The sequence below is a fragment of the Crocodylus siamensis genome, chromosome 14, assembly GCF_052110815.1.
Source record: "Crocodylus siamensis isolate JL-2025a chromosome 14, ASM5211081v1, whole genome shotgun sequence".
Lineage (NCBI taxonomy): Eukaryota > Metazoa > Chordata > Crocodylia > Crocodylidae > Crocodylus > Crocodylus siamensis.
The window spans coordinates 4,284,043-4,310,407 of record NC_143408.1 but is presented as its reverse complement, the minus strand read 5'-3'; the positions used below and the strand labels follow the sequence as shown (position 1 = coordinate 4,310,407).

Genomic DNA, 26,365 nt, shown 5'->3' with positions numbered 1-26,365 from the left:
ACTGCAAGGCAGAAACCAGCAACAGCAGCAGCAATAGCAGGGAAGACGCTTGTGTCCCAAAACACTGCCAGGACCCATGAAGTTGCCCCAAGAGCAACTGCTTTCCAGCCTACTCGGAGCATCGCTGCATCAGTCTTCCCCGTAGCACATCTTACGGTCTGGCATGTCCCAAAACTGGAACAAAGTGAAAAAGGCACGTGGAAATTACAGGGAGGTGACGGGGATTTAATTCTTCAACATAGATTGGGACCATCCAAATGCAAAAGATAGACAACGGAGGATGGCACTTCCTGCTTCTACCGGTGTGACGGGACCCGCACTTGTTAACCTTTGGCTCTCAGTCAGCTGCTCACCCAGTTTGGTCAGGCTGTTGATTTAAGGATGGGGGCAGGTTTGCACCCCAGTCAGCAGAGACTCTGCAAGGGGCATGCATCTGAACACCAAGGAGTGAGCAATCAACAATGGAAAGTACCGGACCTGCGACTGGCGATAGTCTTTTGCTAAAATTAAACGTGTGACTCAACAGAGCATGAATTATCCAAAGCCAGACAGGGCTTCCCTCCTGCTTTCATACTAGGTTGACAGGCTTGCCACATCCTTTGAAGACATTTTGTGGCAAGTGTTTAAAACCAGCCTGGTATTTAAAGCAGAGGATGTAGGAGGATTCGTGACCTCTGTGTACAAGTCCACCCTTTGTGACTCTGGGCAAGACGCAGCATCTGCTTTTCTCCCTGTGTCTAAATGGAGATGATGGTACAAAGCCTTTTCGCTGGGCTGCCAAGGGTCTACATCTTGAAAGGCTTGTAAAATTATCTGAGACTCCTAACAGAGTTGCTACAAGAGTACTCCAAATTAAACACCTGGCGTGACCAGAGCCCGCCGTCACACAGAATTGCTTTGTGGTTAATACCGGACCACAGGTGAGAAGCACAGATTTTTTGCTAAGGGTGTTGGGGAGGGAAACAAATGCAGAAGAGGAGTATTTCTGGTACTATGGGCACAGGGTTAGACAATCTGCAGGGGGCAATTGCAGGGTAGCATTTGGCTGGGAGGATATACTTGGGGATGGTCCTGCCTTGAGCAGTGGGTTGGACTAGATGTTACCTGCTGAGGTCCCTTCAACCCTCATTTTCTATGATTTTAAAAGCTAAGAACAGCAATGTAGTAAAGGGTCCTTCCACCCTTCTAGAAAGCTGCTCTTCTTCAGCATGTTTCATCAAAGGGCTCCAAAATGATGCACAAAGACAACAATTTAAGCTTCATTCAGGATGTGGGGAGGAACGACACCCTTATGGGGATGGGTGTGGGAAAAGACAGACATCATTTAAATTACTTGTCCAGGGTCACAAAAGCTAGCTGGAACTCAGATCTTCTGACTGCCCCTTGCTTCCCCCTGCCCCACTTTCATTACCAAGCCACGTCTCCCCTCCTTAAGGATCTCCTGGTTATTAAAAGCAGGAGGAAGGTTTCCACATCCCTTCATCAGACTGCGGCCCTCAAGGCTCCCACCCCCAAGAGACTGCCCACCAGAATTACCGCCACAGTTCAGAGTCTGCTCAGTGCGTTCAGGGTAACCAACCTTGTTGACCTGAGTAAAAAGGGTGGCTGCTCCTGATCCTATTTTCAGACTGGTAAGATCAATATTGGGGAAGCTTACCATGAAAGAAGATATAATGCCTCATCATTACTTGGGGGGAACAGTATCTTCTGCCCAGTCCTCATGGAAACTAAAAATTTTAAGGCGCGTAAATTAATGAGGATCAAATGTCGTGGCGTGTACAAACACCCTCTCTGGTTAAAGAACTAAGCTATGTTGTGTCCAGGTGGAGGGCTTCAGAAACTGCACTAGGCATTTCCTTCTACTTCTCTTCTACAAAAGAGTATGATTCGAGCCCATTTTAACTCCCAGTGGCACAACCCGACTATCTAGATATCTACGGTACTCACACGGTCCCTGCTATTGAAGTATCTGAACACTTGGTGATCTTCAGTACCCCGATCCTTCCAGTTCTCCTGAAACTGAGGTGCACAAAGAATAAGTAACTTGCTCAAGATCACAGAAAACGTCTGCTGGAAGAACATAAAACTGAACCCAAATGTAGGACTCCCAGCTAGTGTTTTTAACTACTGGGCCGTCCTTCTTTTTTAGCTCAGGTTGAAGCAGCTGACACTTTTAGCTCTTGAAGCTTTCTGTTCCTGTCCCTACAAGGTTAGGTTAAGCGGTGGCCATCACAACAACATGGCACTTTCTTCCCGGGGCAGCGAGACAGAGAGCCAGTCGTCGAGCACATTAGGATATTATTCTGAGAAATAAAGTGATGCCAGAGTGTTGAAAGGAATCCGAAAAGCTGGACTGGTAGTTAAGTACCAGCCCGCAGTGGAGGAAGAAAAAACTGTGTGTTTTTTTAAAACAAAGCATCCCTCTCGCACAAGTCCCACGAGGAACAAACCCCCTAAACATTCAAAGAGAAAATTTTACCTTTGGCAACGTTACTGATACACAGAGGCTTCCGCGTGCAGCCAGTTATTAAAGTTTTGCAACATAAGGCTTAAAAAAAAAAAAAAAAAAAGAGAGAGAAAAAGAGCAACACATCTTTTCCCTCAAATGTTAACAACTGTGCAACATCATCTCTGTATTGTCTCCCTGTTTTATCACCACAGTACAGCTCTGAACAGATTCCACCCCAGGGCAGACACAAAACCACAGGGCCACGGTTTCTAATTATACCCTCTATTCTGAGGGAAATGGTTTATTTATTAGCTCTTTGAGCTTCCCTTTCATTCATTCTCAATCCTGGTCCCGGCAGCGAGGGGCTCTCGACGAGAGGAAATTTATTAGGTTTGCCAGACTCTCTTCATCTTTCCCATCCTCCTCTTCCCTGCCCCAGCCCCCCTTCCCCGTTCAGGATTACAGGCAGTCTTCATCACTTCTAATTCAATAACTTGCTGTATAATTACTCCGTAATAACATTATTATCTTAACATTTACTCAACAGCTGTGATCCTGCTGCAGCAGGGAGGGGGGATCCTCCAGGGGAAAGGAATGGGGAGATCCTTCTGTTTTGCTGAAGACTTAAGTCCCATTAGACCAAAAATGAACCCCTCCCGGAAAAAGAGGGCTGGGCGCCGATGAAGACAGGAGGCGGGGGACGGTATGCCACACCTGCATCTCCGACGGACCCTCAGGCAGCAAGCTAAAAGCCTAATCCACCGTATTCCTCCTTCACCCCGATTCAAAAGGTTTGCAGCACGGATAAGAAAGCCGGGAGGGTTTTTCTGCGCGGTTATATAGGCGGCAGCCCAGAAGCTGCATGGAGGAAGCTATTTGAATAAATAATGCTTGACCCCATCAAACTCTTGAAAAATCCTGCAGATTAATTAGGAAAATGAAATGAGGATTGGGAAAGGGGAAAAGAAAAAAAAAAGTGAAAACCCACAAAAGCACGTGCGCTTGAGCTACGCCTCTCACTATAAGAAATGTTTTGTTTTGTTTTCTCCTGAAAGCTGCTTCACCCTATTAATAAAGAAAGATATGCTGGATGCAGTTTATCATAACCCACTTGATAGACTGGCTTTATTTTCACTCTGGAAACCCTCAGGATCCTCTTACACCGAGCTCTAGCTCAAGAAGAGCCTCCTTCTAGTATCGCACTAGTCTTTTCGGCAATTAAAGCAAAGAATGCACTAAAAACAAAATAACTTGTGCAGCAAATGAGCCTAGGAACATCCTATCAAGTATCAAATGCTTAAACTCTAACCTTGACTACCGAGGCAAAAACTCTCCCCAGACGCTTCACCGAATGCTCGTGCACACCTCTGAGGCTGGAAGCTTTAATCTCCCTGCCGCTGCTGCGATTTGATTTTCCGGGATATTTGTACAAACATGCATGCTGCCTATTGATGCCCAAATGCCCCCGGACGCGTGTAAAAAAGCAAATTACTAAGCGCCGTCTTAAGACTGCAAGAGTTGGACGTCTACACGGTGAGGTCAGGTTTCTGCAGCTCCCAGAGCCTGAAATCACACACGCTGTTGAATGAGAAAAACTGGCATTCAAGAAGGTTTCCCACTGTAATGCATCTGCTTCATATACACTATAGCAAAAGGGTAAACACGCTGTATTGTGATTGATTATCCATTGTGTAATACAGGGCTATAATTCCATCAAGCCATCAAAGCAATTTGGCAATTATATAAATCATACGAGGGCCGCTAGAAAGGTTAGTCATTAGAACCTCGAAATGGCATTTCCTCGTGTTATTCTGCTGGTTTGTTTTTTAATATTATAAAGTCAGATTATTTCTCCTTCAAATTTGCTTACATGCCACTGTTGTATACCAAATCGGTGGTTAGGGCCAATGACAGATCACATCAACATTAATAAGACATTTTATGCTGTCTCTTGCTCTGCAGGAAATTTCACAAGCAAACTAAGAGTGAAATGCGTGCAGCATGATGAGATTCACGTCCTCTGCCATGGGCCCAATCCCTTATAATAGCACAGCCTTGACAACCTGCACGCTCTGTAAGGCACACAAAAGAGCCATCCCACCGCTCAGCGAGGACATAATAGCAGATGCTGCTCCAAGGCCTCAGCGCAACTCAGGCTTCATTATTTAAAAATATAAACACTTTTCCATTAAACACGCTCAGTGCGAATAAATACGTGTATATGCATTATCATAATTAAATCTAAAATAAATGAGCACACCACATTTTGTGATGCATTAGCCTGGCTTTACTATTCAGTTCCTCTATTTTGCACGGTTTTACAGGCTCTGGGCACCCTTGACAAACTGGTGCACTTCAACATTTAAGGTAACTCGCCCCAAATGCCCCCCCTTCACCGTATACTTGCAATCCTCCCTACAGTCACTTGCTTTTGCATGGGGAAAAGAGGCCTGCAACATGCCCCCAGGGTCATCAGATCCTTACTGCTTCAAAGCCAAGGCAAGAGCAAATACCAAAGCTCTTGTAGAGACACCCAGCCAGCAGCCCACTCGTGCTCACATCAAGGGTGCTCCAGCTTGAACACATCTGCTGGTCTCAGCTGTGGCAATGCAGCCTGGGGAGAGAGGTAAGGCTCAACTCGTGCGCCAGGGAAAGATCTTGGCCCCTCTGAACGCAATGGCAAAACGCCCACTGACTTCACTGGAGCGACGATGTCATCATCCAAGATCTCAGATTTACCCAAAGACCCTCGTCTGCCTAGGTCCCTAGGCCAACACGGCTACAACCTATACTCCCAATTTCATCAGAAGACACCAAATCAGCACACTGCTTGTGTTCCTGGATAGGCTTCATGGAAGACTATTAAATTACTCACATGCTCTATTCTAGCTCTTGGGACTAATCCGGGATACTCAGCTGGGCATCAGAAATTGCACCCTCGATAAACCGAAGATGCACCAAGCCTCCCAAAAGAAGCAACTCCTACTGTAATGCGATGCTTGGGCTTCCTACTTTGCCGTTTGCCGGCTCTGTAAACTATCATGCACTAAAAAAGTTTGTTAAATGCTCCATAAACTTTAGTGCATTACAGAAAGACCGAGGATTTTATTTGGCCATCTACAGAACTGCACTTCGTAACAGGGAGAGGAGTCAATCTTGTATTTGCCTTCAGAAACGACAGGCGCGTTTTAATTGCTATTGTCCGAACAAGTCAAAACAATGAAATTAATAGAGGTGGATTTAAGAACTTTGGAATGGGGGGGGGGGGGGGGGATGCTATGCACATTAAATGGAGATGACTGCACTCTTGGTATGTGCTTCCTTCTGCCAGGTCTGACTTTTTCCCCCCCCAGAATGTCTTCGACCTCTACATCTAAAAGACACTTGGATCCAGGCAGCAAAAGGAGGCCCTAGAAACGCACCTAAAACTTATACATACCCCAGATGGCTGTTGCCATAAAGGCACGCACACCCAGCTATGATAGAGGGTGTTAAGCAGGAGGTGGTGGGATCTGTAGTTTGTGCCTTTCACTATGATTGCATGGGCTCAGATTTTCCAAGTGCGACCAGAAAACAAAGCTCAATTTTGTAAAAAAAAAAAAAAATTCTGAGGTTTTGTTGTTTGTTTCCATTTCATCTTGAAGTGGAAAACGCAATCATCATTTTTTTTTTTCCCTGCCAAAAAGCCAGGAGAGAAACTCCAGAATAGCCCAGAGTCCAGTGGTCAGGAAGGGCCCGTTTCTCTGGGATGGGCGAGAGGTGGACAAGTGCCCTTACTGGCTACTGGCCAGTCAAGTCTGGGTCTCTCTTCCTCTTGCCCTCCCACCCCCGTGCCTATGTAGAGTTTCCATCCTGCCTGTGAAAAACCTGCCCAGTTTGAGTTTTGTCAAAACCCACGTGCTTGGAAAAAACCTATGGAAACAAATGACATTTTCTGACCAATAAACAACAAACAAAAAGTTTAAATCAGAAAATTCCTGACCAGCTGCAATTCAGGCACAGATAATTCAGGAAAAAGTTTCCGTAACTTAGGAGCCCCGCTGCCTTGCTCAAGTGCTTCCAAATGCCGATGGGATTTAGACAAAGGCCCTTTAAACATTTGCCCGTCTCTTCCACTGACAACATGCCTCAGTTCACCACTCTGCAACTCTCAGCTGTAGTCTTTGCCTCTGGGGCTAGATCAGGACCTGGACCAGCATTTTGTACAGGGGTAGATACAAAAGCCCACCCTGCATTTGGACCCTGAGTCCACACGTGCATGGCGAAGCAGCCACTGCAAACCCACTGCTCCCTACCGCAACTTTAGCAAGACAGGCAGGGAGGTGGTGAAAATAAGTATATAAGGGCTGTGTCGGGATCTGGGGGTACTCCTGTTGACCGGAGCACCCCAAAGGAGGACAAGGTTATAAACTCCTCCAAGACTGTTTTAGGCTGGACATAAGGAAAAACTTCTTTACTGTCTGAGCCCCCAAGGCCTGGAATAGTCTCCCTTCAGAGGTGGTGGAAACACCTACCCCAGACTCTTTTAAGAAATGTTTGGATGCTTATCTTGCTAGGATCCTTTGACCCCAGCTGACTTCCTGCCCCTGGGGCGGGGGGCTGGACTCGATGATCTCCCGAGGTCCCTTCCAGCCCAAATGTCGATGAAATCTATAAGCCCTGCAGGGCAGAGCAATGGTTCATCTAGCTCAGCATGTGACAAATAGCCACATTGCCCCTTTCCCCAACAAGCATCAAGCCAGCAGGAGTAGCCTGCAATTTCCAGCTCTCTGCATCAAGAGCCGGTTCCTTCAGCCTGGAGCATGGCAGAAGCCAGGGAGCGTTGCGTTTTGGAGTCGCAGTGACTTCTGGGGCTGGTGCAGTTTACGGACTGCCTCCTTCCCAGGCAGTCCAAGGCACAATCTAACCCCCATCATTCATTTCTGGCATCTCCTATATAACAAGTACGCAGCGCACATGAGGATGTGCACCCGAGTATTCCTGCCCAGAGCAGGGGGTCGGACTTCATGGTCGAATAGGTCTCTTCCAACCCCAGAAATCTATGTGGATCCATGCAACTAGCCCTGGCATACTCGTCTCATGCTGGAAAGAAGTGGCCTACTGGTGATGGAGCAGAAGTCCTTCCCCTCCAGGACCATGGCATTGCAGCCCCCATGTATAGCAACTCCCGGGTCAGATCTGAAAAAGGTCCATGTTGTCCAGCATCCTGGTGCCTGCAGCAGTCAGACCCAAAAGCTTTAGAGGAAGGAGCAATCTCCTGCTGGAACAATTTGTGCATAGGTGAAGTTCCTGCAGACTCTAAATAGTTGGCCCTTGGCGGACAGCCTGATGCAAGAGCAGCAAACTGGTGGAGGGCAACATCCGATGGTACAGCCAACACGGGCTGGTTGTGGGTAGGTCCTGCCTGACCAATGTCACCTCCTTCTACGACCAGGTGGCTTATCACCTGGACAAAGGAGAAGTGATTGATGTCATATATCTTGACTTTAAAAAAGGCTTTTTCCCAAAATCGTCTTACAGAAGAAGTGGCCAACTGCGGCCTTGGTTACATCACAGTCCGCTGGCTAGGGAATTGGCTTTGTGGCTGGACCCAGAGAGTGGTAGTTGATGGAAGTCAATCGTCGCAGCGCGCCGTGACCAAGCGGGCCTATCCTTTTCAACATCTTCATTAACGACGTGGACATTGGTATCGGAAGCGGACTGGCCAAGTTCGCGGATGACACCAAACTTTGGGGTAAAGCATCCACATCCGAGGACAGGATGGTGACCCAGGGCAACCTTGACAGGCTTGGAAAGTGGGTGGCTGAAAACCTGATGGCTTTCAACGCCAAAAAATGCAAGGTACTCCACCTTGGGAAGAAAAACCCGCAGCGCACTTATAGGCTTGGCAGTGCTACGCCTGCTAGCACCATGGCCAAAAGAGACTTGGGGGTCACGATTGACCACAAGGTGAATATGAGCTTCTTTACTTTTTTACTGTCCGAGCCCCCAAGGCCTGGAACAGACTGCCGCTGGAGGCAGTGTGAGCACCTACTTTGGACTCCTTTAAAGAGGCAATCGGATGTTTTTCTTGCCGGGATCCTGTGACCCCAGCTGATTTCCTGCCCCTGGGGCAGGGGGCTGGACTTGAGGATCTTCCGAGGTCCCTTCCAGCCCTAGTGTCTACAAATCAGTGCTATGCAGGGGAGAGCCCAGGCTCCACTAGGGCTTGAGGGGACCCTTCTTCAGCACTCATTAGGTCCCAAGGCACCCGGTTGAATCTGGTGGCAAAGTTATTCCCATCCGAGAGCTCTTCAGTGGCCTCCAAGTAATGAGCTTGTGGCTTCAGGGTCATTCCCAGGGGGTCTTCCACCTCCTGAGCCATCACCTACAGCCTCAACTGAAAAGCCAAGGGCTTTGGACACTGCACGTGGGCAGCCAGAAAGCTCAAGGCATAGCACAGGGCAGCATGGGAGAAGTGTGGTCTGCCACGCTGGCAGCACCAGCCTGCTGTTTTCAGCACAAAACTAGGAAAACTAGCTGCAGAACGGGGGGGGGGGAATCATTTGGCAAAAAATTAACTAACCTGGGACGTAACCCCATTTCCATCTGCCAAGATTCAGACTGAAACAATGTGCATTTTCCCGGATGATTTTATTTCAAAACTTTGAATGTTTTCCCTCCCCCCACACCTCAAATTTGGAGCCACCTCCCTCCCTTTTTTTTTTTCTTTTTCGGTACTATCTTCACACTGGGGAAAAAAAAACCTTCCAAACTTTTGGAAACGTACAGGCTGGCAGAAGTGCAGGTTTGGTTTTGGTACATCTATAATGACATGTCATTCTGCGGGGCTGAGAAGTAGAGCAGCAGGCGGACAAAGAAGAAAGAAAATAACCTGGGCATCATTTGTTGCTGAAAAGGAAAGGTGGGGGGAAGGATGACTTTTCCCTAACATTTATTTTTCTGGTTTAAAATGAAAACCAAAAAAAAAATCCAAGAGCTTTTCACAGGAGTAATTAGTCTGAGAAAAGACCAGCCATTAAGGGATGTTCTACCGAATGTAGTAAGAGTCCAAGCTCTAAAAAGTAAATGCAACTACCATGAATGCCCATTGTGCACCATTTGCAATACAATCCTGAATGCATGTTCCAGCTGATAATGCCCCACCGCCTCGCACTTTAGTGCATTTACCTCTCATACAACACGACTCTCGGGTGTGCCTCAAAATGTGAGGAACGCCACTCCTTGCAACCCCAAAGTTTCCTCCCTTCGCACAAATTTCCCATTCCCTCCTCCAAGAGGTTGAGCATACATATTGTACAGTGGGAATAAAGAACCATAAAGCTGGGGTCACAGAAAGTGCTATTTACACTAATGGAAAAGAGTCCCGTCGCACCGAGCTTCCCGCACGAATCATTTGAGGTCTTTGTCGTGCATTTGGCAGGCAGAAGACGGCCGGCGCGTGTTCGTTAGGTATGTGTCGCCACATAAACCGCACACATTTCAGAACATAGGCAATGCTCGTGGGGTGTGGACATGCTCCGCTCCCTAAAACATGAATCTCGGACCCAGCGTGACCTCACGGAGAACAGGACTCCCCGAGGTAGTTTCCAAAAGGCAGGCCCATATTAGACATTAAATCTCGCAGGCAGTTTTCACACGCAGGGCGAGAGTGGTAGCAGGATATTGGATTTCAGCAAGGCTATTCCTCGAGGTCTCCATCTTCAACAGTTCCCGGGCCTCTCTCAGTGAGATCAGCATCCCCCACCCCGACCCCGGCATCTTGGTGGACCGTACGTGGGGGTTTTTTTGGAAAACAAAAAACAAAAAAAAAAACCTTCCCCCCTCATCTGCCCTGTAGAAGGGGGTCGAAGGAAAAAAAAGGAGGAAGACTCTACGTGCCTTCCTCTGAAATGGGACAATTCTCTCCCCCCCCAAAAAGGGAGAGGAAAGGATGCACTGAAAGATTTGCCCTTGGGGGAGCTTTAACCAGAGGACTTGCTCCCCCACTCCTGCGTGCTGGATGCAGGGGACCCAAGAGCTCCCGTTTTCCTGTCTGCAGCCCCCAGTCGTCTGGGGAAGAGGATGCTGCGCCGACTACCTGGATCCCAAAAGATTTGGAGGCTGTGCTGGAGTGAAAGAGGAAGGTTTCAGCAGAGCTGCTCTCCAGGAGGGGAGACCGTCACCGACCCTGAAGCCCCGAGGGCCCTCAACTGGGACGAGCACGAGGATCCTCAACTGGGAGGGCGATGGAGATGACAAAGGGCTGGTTTCAAGCCCGGGCTAGGGAAGGGGGGGAGGGCTGCCCAGAGGAGGAGGGGACAGGCAAGAGGTTTGTTTTCATACCCTCCGCCTCCTGGCCCCCGAAGACACACGGGATAAAGAAACAGCACTTCTCATGGCGACTGGGAAGCCCTCTCCAACAGCCAACAGCACTTCTGCAATGGCAGCCAGGCAGGAGCGGGCTCCAGCCCCCCGTTATAGTTCACTCGCCCTACTCCACCCTGCTCTCCCTGCATGCCTCGTGCAAAAAAAACCTGACCTCTGTCCCCTAAATCCTCCCTACCTGCAGAAAGCCTCCGACTACTGCGACCTCCCACCTCCCCTGCCCCCACACCCCATCCCGCCCTGCAGCATAACAGACAGTCCCAACCCCCAGCCACTGCGATCCTGGCACCAGATGTCCACGGACAAAGGGAGAGCAATAAAAAAAAAGGCAAAAAAGCAATCCCACCATGTTTTGATTCCCAACGGGGGCCCCCGGCAAGAGGCGTTCAAAGTACGGGTCCCGCCTGCCAGCAAATGACTGTCCGCCCGAATATCCTCCCTCCGCTCCCTGCAAAAAATGCATCTCGCCAAGATCCGGGAGGGCATCGCCTTGCTGCGGAGGGGCCGCGCACACCAAACCCAGCCCGCGCCTGAGCCCAGCGAGCGCATCGTCTGCTTAAACGTTAGCTTAAAGCGGCTCAGCCGGGGGCTGGGGAAGGCAGGCGTCTCTGCGCAAAGAGGATCTTTTTAAATAAAGGCCAAGACATCTGTGCGGCGCCCATGCAAGGCCCGAAACGGTCTTAGCAGCTGCTTTGTTGAAACACGGCTGCCGTCAGCACGGTTTCCCAGAACCCCGCTCTCTGCCATCCCAGGAGGACGGCGGTGGCCAAACCAGGCTGCCCCTTTAGCCATCTGGATGATCTATAGTTATAAAGCCTGCAAAGTGGCCTTTTAATGCGTCCTTTCCTCGGGAGGTTTCATTGTCGGGAGGGAAACGGAGCAAACCCCCCTCTCCAAGGAGTCGGGAACTTCCCAAACACCCCCTTTTCGCTCCCGCGTTGCGTCCCACTGCGGCTCGCTGTATTAGGGCATGCTATTTACATCAGCCGGCAACGTCAGGGCGGCCGGCTCCCTTCCCCCTTCCAAGAATTTCTCCAGCGTCTTCTCCAGCGCTCTCCCCCGTTCACGCACAAAGGCAGGAGGAGCGCGGCGGAGGCAGGACTTGCATGGTTTGCACACGCGCCGCCCAGCAGAGCGGGTGCACACGCAGCCCGGTTCAAATCAGCCTCCCAAACGTTGCGGCTCCGGGGCCTGGGCGACCAGAATAAAGGCAACGGCCCCTCTATACAAACTCGTTACTGGGAACAATGGTGGAGGCCGGCTTTTGAAACCGCTCCAGTAACGGCTCCCCTGATTTCTATGGGCAACACATCACATGGCAAGCCCTCCCCGCACAAGGCATCCCAGCCTCGCTGGGACTGATCACCAGGGATCCTGGTTTTCTCCAATAAAAACTAAAACTCCGCAATTATCCTGGGCCTCTCTAATAAGAAATAAAAATCCCCAATTTCAGATTAAGGAAAGTAACCCCAAATCTGCATTTTTCCAGGATGAAAATGAAACACCACTAATATACAGGCACCCCGCGCTTGCGCTTTTACTTGGCTCCCGAAAAACCGAGCGTTAAGCGGAAATAGGGTTAAGCGAAACCAAAAGTTTTTGCCGAACTCAGATGGAGATGACGAGCGTTATAACAAAACGCATCGAGCGCTAAGTGGAATCAGGCGTGAATGTAAAGCGAGCGTTATAGTGAAACAGCGCTAAGTGCCGTGGTGTTAGGTGGGGGGGCCACCCGTATAGATGGATATAGCAGTGTTTTGGTCTGACCACGGACGGAAAAATGAGGATTTTGGGTCACTTTTTTTAGTCTGAAAATTGAGGATTGGTTGTTTTTTTTTTTGCCAGAGAAAACCAGGATCCCTGGAAAAAGTAAATCAATAGCCTTTCCTTTGGGGTGGGCAACAGCATTGCATCCTCCCCTCTTCCAGCTGCCCAGGGGAGGGCCGATGTCTGCAAAAATCCCACCTCCATGCGAGATGAAATCTCAACGTGCTGGAAACGTCTCCCATCATTTCTCCGCTCCGCGCAGATTCGCCGCCTCTATTACGGTACCATTTTATTTATGGCATTACTTTTGTCATTATAATGATCTGATATAAATTCCACATCCCGATTCTTTAACGATACTCTTTGCTATTATAATAATGATCCCATTTGAATGGCACAGGCGCCATTATCAGAGAATCTGTTTGTAATAGAGAATCAATTGTAAAGAGAGGCATTAAGTCCAAATGAACTATTTAAGAAGTACTATACCAGGGGCTGGACCCGATTCCTTTGCATAAGGGCCGTCTGATGCCCTACCATTTCAGACGAGGAAGGACGCTTAGCGGGCCAGGAGCAGAACTGCCGCGCCCTCGAAATGCAAGGGCTGACCCTGCAAACCTAAGCTGGCAGGTCTTACTGGAGACCCAGCTGTACAGGCTGCAGGATCCAACCCAGGAAATATTTAAATGCATTTATTGCCATGGAAATCTGAGCACCAATCGGCAAGCTGGGAAATTCATAAGCACCTTCATTAGCGTACACAAAGCGCTCAGTAAATAAATTCAGCTCCCAATAGCCTGCCTCCTTAACACCCCACGTGCGCCCCGGTGCAAGCGCTCGAGCACCGCCGCGGAGCTCGGCCCCGCGCAAGTGCTGCGGGACGGGGGCCCGGGGGCGGGAAGGCAAGGGGCTGCCCAGCTCCGTTTGACGGATCTCCGTCCCGACATCAGCCAGCGTGCATTCACTGCCGTAACATCTCCCAAGTGCCTCTTGATTCGGGAGGTTTCATATACTGAAACAGTTATTACTCCTACCAAATAGCTGTGGAAGGGCAGCTACTCCTTCAAAGAAAGCTTTTGACGGATATTTTCCTACCGTCAGCATTTGAACAAACACAATGTCTCGCACCCTCCAGAGCCCCTAATTTTACCAGTTCGTTTTTCACACCCACAAAACGTAGCATGAAATAAATTCAGACGTAACAAGATTACCGCTGTCCTCGCTGCCAAAGGACTTGCAGCCATCTCCCCGCTCGGTCTTGCTGCAAAGCCTCCCGTGGAAATAAAATGTACCCGGGGTTCAAAAATCGCTTCAGACACCGAAGCGCAGGATGGCGTGGGGTCGTGGGGAATGGGAGAGAGCGCCTTTCATCTCTAGGTCACCCGTTAATACCTAGACTAGGCGAGTGCTGACTACGAGCCGTTACTATGCGATGGCTGTACAGAAGCCAATGCAAAACGAATGAGCGGCTTTAATCCCACTCCTCGGCGGACGGGTGTCAAGAACTGAAATCACTACTACACCTTCCCAAGCGCAAGCAGGTACTACACCTACCTACAGCTGCACCTTCCCAAGCACTCCCAGCAAAGAAACCAGCCCGAATTTTCCTTTGATATGCCCCAGGGGACCCCTTTGGGTGGACACAGCTGTGATATATCCCCCCTTGTACCAGGAAGCCTCGAAACACTGCACACAAAGGAGCACAGCATTCTTATGCCCATTTTACAGCTGGGACACAAGAAAGGTCGTGGCTGACCCTGGTTGTTTTGCTAGCACATTTCTCAAGATTAACTCCAGTCTAGCCTAGGTACTCCAGGGAGAAGAGGGAAATAAAGGGCTGGCCTCTACCAAACAGACTAGCTGGAACTCTCCACAGCCAAGGGTTAGAAGTAGGATAAAATGTTGTGTACTGATTTTTCCGGGCCCATGAGACACATACTGCAACTATCACTGCCTTGGGCATGTGCACTACACCTAACTACTTCCACTCTGAACTCATCTGGGGTTGGAAAGCCAACACGACAACAAACGAGGTGCTTCTCTTCCAAACAAATATATAATTGCATTTGATTTGCTCTTGGCACTGAGGAAAATCATGGCCGTCTCTCTCTGCTACACCATTCTCCACCCACAGCAGCGAGAGCAAAGGGCTGCAAACAAGACTTCCCGCTTCCTCCCTCCTCCTGCCTGAGGCTATGCTTCTGAGCAAGGCATTACACTGCTCTGTGCCTCGGTTTACTCAACTGTAAAATGGGCATCGTGCGTTCTGTAAATGACAAAGATAGTTTCATTAAGGTTGGGAAAAGGTCTTTGAGATCATTGGATGGTCAGCACCAAAAAAGGCTGTGGGCATTACAGCTCAGAGAGGGAAGGGGAGAAAGGAAAAGACGCCAATAAGTTCAACAGCCCCGCTGCACAAACTCTTCCTGTCCCACAGTTCAGCCCAACAAGGCTCATCCCTCCAAGGGGCCAGAACCGTCGTGGTACACCTCTGCCCCAGGTTTGTACACTAAAGTCCTCCTTCCCCAACAAGTCTGAGGTCTATTTTTAAGGAACAAATAGATGGCATGCCATAATTGAACGAATGCAAAGAAAAAGCAATCATGAAGACGTGCTTTAAATAAGCAAATTAGCTCTTTAATAAAGGTACCTCCCCTCCCCCTCCCATTTTGCTTCAAATCAGTTTCTAAATATCAGCTTTGCAAAATTCGGGGTTCAATAGGCACCTTCACAGACCACACCTGATTGCTGGGGGGTGGACACGCGCATGCCGGATGGCCACTTAACCCGTCCTGAAGAAGGAAGCTTACCCAGCGCAGGTGGCTGCTTATTTAGGGACCGTCTCTTTTTATAGAGGGCTTCTGCAACATGGGGGGAATTTATGTCGTCTTGTGCAGGGATCCGAGGGCCGCTGAACGTGCGATTTGCCTGCTCCTAGCTGACATTTTCAGAAGATGGAGAAGCAAGCAAGCACAGGCATTGCTTGCAAAGCACAGGCTAGAGAATTCCTTTTTTTTTAAAAAAAAAAAAGGTACCATAATGTTAACGCTGGGAACTGCTTTTCATATGTAGTAATGATCTGCTTAATCTCAACATTTTTTTCCTTAACTGCAGGAGAATCTTCCGCCAACGAACAATATAAATTTAAATTTAATTTAAAGTGTTCTTTTAACTGCTGCAAGTCGGACCAGCTGCTAAGAGGCCCAGTTAGATAGCGCTCTGCTGTAAAAAGGTGCCTGCAAGTGGGGGGGTGGGGGGTGGTATTAACTCTGCCTGGAGCACCAAGGGGCTGCACCTCCAAAGGGAGAGAATAGGGCTACTTCTTAGAGTTTCCAAGTGCATTATTGCAGAGTATTCAACTTTGCACTTCTAAAGCAAAGTATTTCAGACTGTTCTCCATTTTGAGGTATTAAAAAAAAAAAAAGGGGGGGGGTTGCATTTTTGCAACGCAAAAGGTAGAGTGCAAGATCCAGCAGCAACGGCCCTCTGAAGCCAAGACAGAGTCATATTTTCTCCTAACAATGGAGTACGGGAAATCGCACAAAAACTGACACCTTGTAAACACTATACATTAGCCCGGCACATACAAAGGCACAGTATCTATCAAGTCCTGGCTAGCGTTATGCGTGTGTTAATCATGTATCGGGCCCCCAGCCAGATTGCCTTTGTTCATAAAAAGGGGGAAAAGAAAGGCAAGGAGATAGTAAGATTGGAAAAATGAGAGAGGCAGCGGTGGGAAACGTGCCTGTTCTTACTGGGACAAAGCCGTTGGGGCACCGTCATCACAAGTTTGTTGCTCAGAGAAGGGAAACCCAGCAGTTTGCCCCTTGTTTTCACAAGGAAACACTCTGGGAAACACTGGCCAGATTGAAAAAGGGAAACTGTTTGGGGAGGGGGAGGAATCCGAGTACCTTTAATGACCTCTGAATAATGCTGACCTAGACGATTCATCTTTGTTGCACAAAATCCCACCCCCCACCCTTGCCTAAACACCATTATTGATCGCGCCGAGCCATAAGACAAAGGTTAAAAACAGCGAAACGGCTGTGGTAAAGCTGGTGCCAATGAAATCCAGGACCAGCAGCAAGCCAGTTCCCAGCCTAGACCACCCCCGACTCCTTCCCGATGAGCAAAAAAGAAATCCAAGTCCCCCCTCCGTCTGGGAGCAGCTTTCTTTTTTTGAACCTTACTTTCTGATACCAGGAGCAGCATGCCCGAGGCAGAAACCAGGGGGAATTTCTGAAGCACGATGCACGAACCCAGGGCAAATCAAGAGGGGTAAAATCTTCCTTTTGAGACGGGTGGCTCTAGGGACAGCTCTCTGCCCCAAATGGGACAAGGGGACTGATCCCTTAGACAAGAAATGGAGAGGAGGGTTTAAAACTCAGCCACCAAAAAGTCAAGCAACAAGCAGCGGCTGCCGGAGATCTGAGCCAGGATGGGGGGAAGCCATCAGGTATATATAGCAGATCTCGGTGGCTTTCGGGGTCCAGGCTACTTCCAGCTTGCCCGGTGCTGGGGCTTAGCCGGTAGAGCTGGGCATAGAGGAGTTAACGGAGCGGGGCTGAAGAAGTAGGGAAGGGGGAGTGGGGACTACGGAGGGAGCAGAGACCGGATCAGTGGGACAGGGAGCAGGGAGACACCAGGATGGAGGGCGCAGAGAAGTGGGGGAACGGCCGGCGGGGACAACAGAGCAGGGGAAGGGAGAGAAAGGGATGGCAGGGGAGAGAAGCGCCCCACCACCTTGGGCTGCCCCGGCCGAGGCCCCAGCCAGGGTGCTGGACTCACCGTGTGGGCTGGAGCTTCCCACCGGAGCCCCCTGCCCACCGCAGCGCCGCGGCCCCGGCGGCTAGGGCTCCGCACAGCGCCTGGTCCCACTGATCCAAGCCAGGTTTGGAGGCACTGGCAAGAGGGAGAGGCCAAGGGGAAACGTCCTCTGGGGTCTGGGCAGAGACGGGACTAACGGGAGGAGGAGCCGGGGAGGAGCTGGAGGAGGGGCCGGCGCAGGGAGCCTGCAGCACGGCGAGCAGGGGCACGCAGGAGCCCCCCAAAGCAGATCCTCCATGGGGCGAGCTGTGGTCACCCCCGTGTTAGCAGCCTGGCGTGCATTTAGCTGCCAGGGCTCTCGTGCATTTAGTTATCCGGAGACAGAGGTGGTTTTACTGGGAGGGGGTGCCAGGGGGACTGTCCTGGCCCCATCCATACCACGGGCACCCGGAGACTACTCATACACTGCTTTTCCCAAGGCCTCGCTCGCCATCAGGTGAGCCCAGGACCTGGCGGCGAGACAGGGAGACACAGACTCTCTTTGTTCCCGCTTCCAAGGGCAAAGGGTTTATTTAGCTAGCTAGCTTGATAGTCATCCAGCTTCCTTTTGATGCCTGTATGAAAACACACTTGCCTACCTAGCTCAGAAGCATTCAGCATTTGCATCTCGGAGCCAATGGCCAGTTTTACCTGAGCATCACAGGGCCTCTCCGGGGGGCTGTTAAATAGCAGCATCCTATACAGAAAGGGAAACTGAGGCACGAAGGGTAAGCAACCTCCTGGGAGTACAGAAGAGCTGACGCTAAAGCCCAGGTCTCCCATCACTGAGGCCTTGTATCCCTTGTTTCCATTAGGAACAAAACTGCTGCCATTAAAAAAAATATCCTAGCCGGCACAAAGCAGAGCGTAGTGCACCCTTGTGAGCTGGGGTCTGCTAGACCCTGGTGACTTACTGCAGTCTCGCATGGACTTGCTGTGAGCTAGGTGAAGCCCCTGCATGGTGGTTCAAGCTGCCAGCATCTCTTCTCCCTCGGCACCTCTACTGCTGGGGCTGAACTGGCAAGCGAGGTATCTTAGGGAGCAAGGCTAATGCAGGCAGCCCAGGACCCTCCGGCGACTTGGAAGGGGTGAAGGAGGAGATGCGACTGCAGGGCTCCCTTGCCCCAAAGCCCCGCAGTCAAAGACAGATGCCGGCCTCAAACTCACGACGCCCTTGCTGCTTCAGAGGCAAAGTTCACCCAACTCCAAAAAAGTCCCACGGAGGGCTTTTTTTTTAAAACCCATTTACTATGGATGTAGCACCATGGGTGCTCTTTACCAACACTGCCTTTTAGATACGATAACCCCTAGCCTGAGGATGTCCTGGAATAAAGACAACATTACTCAGCGAGAGAGGACCAAAAGACAAAAAGGCGAGGGAAAGAAGGGGCACAGATCTCCACCGGCATGTCGTTACCTCCAGGTTTCAGAGCCCAGCCAAAATCCCACGCAGGCTCCACGCTTGATCTGAGAGCAGGAACAAAACGCTCCGTGCTCGCACTCTTCCAGAATCGCATGCAAAAGCTGGACTGCAAACAAGAGCAGCAAGTCACCCGCCAAGCACCCCAGCGCCCATCCCGGCTTTCCTTCCTCCCTCTCTCTGATGTATTTATTTTTTCCCCCCTTTTGAAGGCTCGGAGGTGAAGGGTGGTGGTCCTCTGGGGTTTCTGCGAGCCAAAGACAGCAGTAGCCCCTGTGCTCAGAGGTCGTCTTGGCAGGCCCCGAGCGTGCACACGCGGGGCAGGCGTGCACAGGACTGGAGCATGTGCCGGAGAGCTGTGTATTTAGGGAGGGGGGAGGGAGGCCCTGTACATTTTTAGAGGAAAGGGAAAAAAACCCAGCAGTGGGCCAGGCAGGCGGGTGGGGGCAGGGCAGCGAGGAGAGGATGCTTAGTGGATGCGAGCGGGGATCCAGATTGAAAACAGATGGGATTTTTCATGCCAGCCTGACATCGGACACCCTGGGAGGCGGGGTAAAACTTCCCCTCGCAGGGCTCCAGCAGCCAATCGGTGCGTCCAAGGGGGGGGGGGAATAGTTTGGTTTAAACTCTCCCCACTGCCTGGCCTGCTCTCGGGGAAGCGGGCCCGCTGGCAGCGAATGCAAATGTGGTTCAGTTGTGTTGTTTTTAAGACTTCAAGAGGTTTGATGCGACCGTTAAGCATCCAATTCATCTGCTCCCACTTGCTGGAGCCGAGCCTGGGCAGCCCGTTACTACCTGACCGGGGAGGGGAGGGTCCGTGGGCACTCTGCACCCACGCAGATCCCTGCACACTCATGCACGCAGCCAGGGGGGAGAGTGGTGGTTATTGCAAACCGCGTGCACACGCTGAGTAAGCGAGTGCTAAATTTAAATGGGTGGGGAAGCAGGATCGTGCTAGAGGACCGCCTGGCGTGTTGTATGCCACGCCGAGGGGAAGGTCAGCAGAAAAGGGGGCTGCAACTTTTGGACTAGGAAACCCGGGGGGAGGGAAAAAAAATAAGGGGAGAGCCAGAGGTGTTGATGATGCCCAGATGTCTCTCCCAGCTGAGACGGAAGGCAAGAGCAGACTTGTGCAAAAGTGCAAGGAGCACAATTAAGTGGCCGAAGGGGAGAGCAGCCCTTGGAAACCCTTAAGCAAACCACGTGTCGCCGCCGAGTCCTGGAACGTGTGATCGCTACGGAGGGAAAGTAGGTTAACTATAAGCAGCCAAGCAGAAGTGCTTAACCGAGCAACCTGATCGCACCAGGGGGAGACACGGGGGCCGGTGTGCCAAGGGGCAACGCACACAAGCGTCCCCCCCGTGCAAGGCTCCCTGCGCACGCTCCCCGCCACGCGCGCATCCAGCGACGGGCACTTTGAACGAGCGCTCCTCCCGGGCCTGAACTTGCCATCTCCGAGAACGACGGGTCACTCCTTTCCCTCCAGCCCACAGGGACAGAGCGGGCATCTGCCTCCCTCGCACTTTTCCCAGCTCCTTTAAAAACCAGAAACACAAAGCTAATGGTGCAGGCCTGACTGCATACTTTCCAGAGCTCTGGGAGACCGGCTCCCGCAAGCCCTGCAACACACACTCTTTTCATTCAGGGCTTTAAATACTCAATTGTGTCTGTTTTCAGCACACTCATTTTTAGCATTTTAATGATACGGTCCCCGGCTCTTGCCCCCCTTGGATTGGCCGCGGCACGTTTCGCTCCGCGCAGAATTCGACTGGAAGGAGCAGGGGGGTTAGCAGGAGGTCAAACATTTATTCGAAACCAAGTGTTTTTCCAGCAGGCTGGAAGGGGGTCCCGCCGGGGACAGAGACAAAGCAGGCGATGAGCACCATACCTTCCCCTCCAGGTCTTCCAGAGGCTGGAGCTCAGTTTGGCAGGCCATCTTTGGAGAGTTTAAACAGGGTGCAGGAGCGGGGCCATGTTGCCACCTCCATGCAAAAGCTGGAGGGGTGGTGGTAGCTCTCCCTCCTCTACAGGACAGTGAACCAAACTGGCCTCAAGAAAGGGAGATTTCTATGGCCGCTGCTTTCTCCCCGGGTCATCTGCAAAGGGAGCTTTCCCCAGACACGGTCAACAGGATTTCCCTCTGCTGCATCGCTCCGGGGGGAGCCGGGCACAAGACGCCATCTGCAAGTGGTAGCTAGCAATGAGCTAGGATTAACGCGGAGAAGAGACAGGTTAAATCAATGCCCTTGTCGTCCCCATACAAGCACGGAGCCTGCTGCCTTCTCCGACTCCGTCCTGGCAATGGTAAACCCATCGACCTGCCACGGACACCCACCGTGGGGCACTTGCCTACCTAGCTCAGGAAGGATCGACGAGCCAGACAAGGCTGCGCCTGGAGTATCAGCCCTTCCCTTTCACCCCCCTGCCCCTAAAGCACCGAGCCTGTTGGGGCAGCTCTGACTTTGACCCTGGAAAGCATTCAAAAGACATTTTGGGCATGTCAGAGCACGGCTTCGAAAGGCTCCACTGGGAACTACAGAGCGCCGCAAAAGAAAAAAGGTGCGTGCACGCACACGTACATGCACAGCATCCTCCGCTCTGCCACCGAAAACCCCTCTATAATCCTGCCCCACCCTTGGCAAACTCCAAACTCCTGCCCAGCCTTCCTAGACCCTACCAGCATTGGCCCAGGAGGTATGACCATAGCTTTGCTCAACGGAGGAGACCGAAGCAGCCCCCGACAGCTACCGTGATTTGGGCAGCACAGATTCCCACTAGTGGAGGGCCTGGTCCGAGTCTCCTTTCCGCACGTTGCAATAACTCGTCCTTTAGCAGGTGAAATGTCCTTGGAAGGGCGCCGGTCCTGCAAGCCGCTGCAGACCGGCAAACCATGCCCTGCATGCATGGTGCTCGGCAAAAGTGCCCGGTGCGGCGCGTGGGGAGCGGGGCATCATGGGCCACAGCAGATTGCAGGATCAGGATGTACATTCTTGCTTAGTAACCCGCACCCTCAAGCCCCCCATGTCCCCTGCCCTGCCAGACCCTCCGCCTCTGCCTTTCCCCCCACATTGCCCTTCCTCGCCGCTAGTCAGCCCTGGCTCTCAGCCCACACCCACGGCTTCTGCATTAGCTGGCAGCTCAGCCCTAGTCTCTGGCCAGGGAGAGGAAGAGGAAGAGGCTCATGCATTTCTCAACCCAGCGCCCCCAGCACACGATGCCCCCATTACCAACCTGCACTGGGTGCCTCCGACATCAGCCGCTCAGAGGATTTTTTTCTTCTCCCACCAAGTAATATCGAAATGATATTTATTAAATTTGCTCTCTAAGTCCCTCAATCTGCTCCATAATACAGTGAATCTGCGAGGTGGTTCCACTGATCCCGCCTCAATGAGACCAGATTAACGCAGATGATCCCAGCTTTGCAGCTCCTTCATTCCAGGGAGGGTCAAAGGTTATGCAAGAGAGGCAAAAAACACTGGCTGGGATGCTCTGGCCTGGAGGCAGGGTCTCCGCTTCCTCCCCAGAGTGCCCCGGGCTCCCCCCCTGCCTGCTGGGGCCAGGGAAGGGGTCCCTCCGGTTTCCAAAATGGTTTGCACGGAGAGTTTCAGGTGGCAGGAACAGAGCGCTCGGCATGCACAAGTTGCTTTTCCACCAGAAAGAGCTTCTCCTGCTCTTATCTCGCCCCGTAAGCATCAATCCCCCCCACCCCCAGCTCGAACATGAGGCCCATTAAATCTAAAGTTAGCTCTATGAAGATCCATTATCTCTGCATTCAGTTAAATTATGAAAATCATTAAGATAAGGAGGCGCAGGGGCTATTAGTTTCCTGGAAAGGAAACTACACTTTTTTTTTGTGTGTTTTGCTTTTCCTCCCCATTTTAATCCTCTGAAATTTCACATGATTAACTGGATTCCCTTTTTTCCCCCCAGGATTAAAAAGAAATACTCCCTGTAACCTTTAGGCAGCGTCGGAGCAAGGCGAATCAATCAGACGCTTCCTTACACTGCGCTATTCAACCGCCATTTGCCATGTGGTGCCCACCTGGGGCCCTGATCTTGCAACCGGATATGCAAAGATGGGCTCTCACATGCCCACGGGACCCCGCTAAGCCCTTGGAGGGAGACAAGATGGAAGGAGGGGCAAGGATTTACCCACCAGGACAACTGAGGGATCAGGGCTCGACACAGCAAGCTCTTTGGGGAAAGGAGGAGCCCCGTTCTGCAGATGCGCAGCCCCCATCAAAACAGCCACCTGCACGGGGAGTCGAGCTCCCTGCCTGGCTGTAGGGTCGGCACCCAGAGGCCTCCCAGGGCACAAAGGCTCTTCCCTCTCCTATTTGCGTGACATGGTAACTGAGAGGATGTATCGGCGCGTCATAACCTCTGCTCAGCCAGGAGCTTCTCCCTCAGTGTGCAGGCACCTCTACTGCAAACACCCCAGCACTGGCAGATGCTGTTAGAGAACAGGATGCCTCCCTCTCCCTCACTCCCTTTTCCACCCCTGCCTGCAGCTTGGCTTAAATGTTAAAGGATGCAGCAGAGTCAAAGCAATGCGAGGAGTCGGGGGTGCGCTGAGAGTTTGGGAGGGGCAAGATCGCTGTAACTACTGTCCTACCAGACAGCTAGAAGCCTGGACCGGGACCCTGCTGTGCTGCCCGCGCCTTTGTGCCTATGGCTCCTGGACGGACCACCGACAGCTCTTCTTCAGACAGGCCGCCCTCCTGTACCACCGCAAGGGGACCAGCAGCTGCGACTATATGGATTTCAATGCAAAAAACCCAAGTTAAGGCAACAACAAGCAGCAGCTGCAGTGGTCGAGCGGGCAGCCTCTCTCCCCCCGAGAGACTCCACTTTGAGATCCTGGCTGATGTTACGGATGCATCTAAAAGTCCTGCTGGAGTGCAGAGCCCCGTTGTGCCAGGCATCGCACAAATCCATTATAAGCTCTTCGGCCAGGCTCTGTTTAGATGGTAGGAGACAGACCAGACAAAGAGCAAGAACGAAAAGAGGCTGGGGAGTAGAGAGGGGATTGAACGAGCCAGAGGTCATGCAACAGGTCACTGGTAGCTTCCCCGAGTCCCAGTCCAGCGCTTTGTCCACCAGACCCTGCCGAAGCTCATCTTCCTCCAGATGCAAGAGCCCTGGCTGGGTTTCTCCATTGGGACAACATAGAAAAGCAACTGAGAAACCTGGAGTTAATTCCTAAGGGGGCAGATTTGCCTCCTCCAAGCTTCGTGCCCCTCCTGCAATAAGCCGAAGTGCCGGGGATCCAAGGGGGCCCCGCTGCTTTGAGAGCTGGCATTTCTTCCCACCCGTCTCTCTTAAAAGATTAAGCTGCAAACTTGGCCGTCGCTTTGCATTTGGTTTTTAAATCAGTAATTATTCTGGAAAAGTAGCACCAGGAAGAGAAAAAAAAAAAAAATGAAAAAGAAATCAACTTGCTAAAGTGTTCCCGAGCAGCATATCCAAATACTTTAATTTAAAAAAGCTGCTGCTAATTTAAAAAACAAATGTTTAAGCAATCAAGCATGTTTATTTAATTTGTCCTTTTTTTATGCCAGAGAAGGCCCAATGCTGCTTGGAGTTATTGCCCCACCGCGTCTTCCAGCGCATTCCCGGCTACTTCCCCGCTCGGCTGCAGAACGGCAACTGGTGAGAGCGTTAGGGCAACAGCATGCAAAGGGAGGGTATTTTCTCTAAGGTGGCAACACAGGCGGTGCTTTGTCAGGATACCCTGATTTAAAATCAAAGAGGGCACTTCGTTCATAATAAAGGACAGGAGCATTGCCTCTGGAGCCTTGGGGCAGATCCCCTGGGCTCACTCCCTAGCAAACCACTCGCTATGTGATCAACTGCCAGTCCGCTCCCTCCCCTGAGCCTCAGTTTCTCGATCGGGAAAGGTGGATGGATTTAAGTCAGAGCACTTGAGCCGCCGACAACAGGAAACGCTCTGCGCAACGTCCCTTGGCGCCAGTGTGCTTCTCCGCTTGTCCCGGTGGCCAACGGCCGGGGGCCGACTGTGCTGGGCAGCGCAATGGAAGCAGGGACCGGCAAACTTGAAGCGTCTAACATGCATCAAGAAACCAGATCGCATCCTGGATGCAAAAAATAGTTGGACCACGTGACATCCCTTTCTGAACGCACAAGATCAGCAGTGAAAAAAAAAGTAAAATGGCATTAAATATTTAAAGTGCTTGGAATATAAATCATCTCTGCTCCACACTCATGGTGGCCAAGATGGGAACCAGGAGCCCAGTGAAACGTTCGTCTTGCGGCACCGTAGCATCTGCAGCCACCTTGATCTTCTGCAGAAAGGCCATTTTGCACCGTCCCCAAGATATTCCTGGATGAATCGTGGCTGAGAAGCCCTGATCTCCTGCAGCAACAGGGACTTTAAGTGTCGTTTCTATTGCTTTCTCCGCTGCCAGCGGGCTCTGCTAAAAATCACAGCTCTCCCCTATATCCTACCCAATATATATTTTTAACCTTAACCATGCCAGAGATATCTACTCATTTCCTCTGGGTTTGCTGGAGTGATTTTTGGGGAAAGGGTGTGTGGTGGGAGCTCTTAGCCTTAGACAAAGTGGAGAGGAGGAAAGGAAATGGGTGACTCTTCAGAGACATCCTTTTGGGCCTTCATGGGCTCTTTCATTCCCACAGATGCTCTGAACTTTCCAGCCACTTCCACACCCAACAGTTCACCGGTGAAGTGACCAGTCAATATGTGATGTTGCCCTAAATGAGTCCGACCTGGGCTCACCTCTCGGGACTAGAATAGGATTTCTTGGTTAACATCTGGACGATGCTTTAGGGCAATGACCTGATATGTAAAATGCCATATAGGATTTGCATCCTCTCTAGACAAGTTAACATGAGCATGGAGGAGAAGATCTTTCTATCCACAGTCCATCATTCTAGTCTGAAACATCACTTAGTCTTTCGATGCATTAAGACTGTGCTTAATTGCAACTGTTGATGCATCATCATTTGTATAAGTACTACATATCCCCATTTTACAGACAGGGTAAGACTCATAGAGAAGGGTAACACAATATTCAGGATTTCTTTTTCAGGCTGCCTCAGTTTTTGGCTGCCCAAGACACCTCAAAGGGACTCCAACCCTTAGGCACAAGTGCTCAGCACCACATGATACATCGGATGCTTTTAAAAAGGCTGGAGACTGGTTGGGCACCCACAAAAAACCTCACAACTCACTGCTCCCTTGTGAAAGTCTGACCCTCACAGGCACATCCCCTTAGCCCGCGGGGCTTGGACACGGACAGGACAGTTTGCAGATGAACAGGTCCCTTTCCTGAAAAGGCTTCTAGTGACTATCGATGCGGCTGCGAGACACAGCGAGCAAGCAAAGCACGAGGCAAGCGCACCCTTCATAAACAGGAACTCAATTTTGCCCATCGTTATCCTCGGCTTTAACAAATAGCTTCTGGGGATGGCAGGCACTTTATTAAATTTTCCCCTCGTGCGACGTGCGGGATGATTGAAGAAATCACCAGCCGGTTGATTTGTTTGCCTCCCTGGCCCCAAACAACTAGCTA

At 51.0% G+C, this 26,365-nt stretch overlaps 1 protein-coding gene across 12 annotated transcripts in view; it reads right to left on the bottom strand.

The window, feature by feature from the left end:
* PTPRS (protein tyrosine phosphatase receptor type S) overlaps positions 1 to 26,365 on the bottom strand; it is a 205,226-nt gene that overhangs the window by 144,048 nt on the left and 34,813 nt on the right. The window contains exon 1 of one of the 12 annotated variants that reach the window (XM_090026702.1): positions 18,807 to 19,048. The exons of 10 other annotated variants lie outside the window; for them this stretch is intronic. In XM_090026702.1, the coding sequence (XP_089882828.1) occupies positions 18,807 to 18,906 (100 nt within the window). In that variant the 5' untranslated portion in view covers positions 18,907 to 19,048. Of the gene's footprint in view, positions 1 to 17,371; positions 17,529 to 18,806; positions 19,049 to 26,365 lie in introns of those variants that run through there. One more of the 12 variants, XM_090026707.1, reaches the window with a different exon arrangement.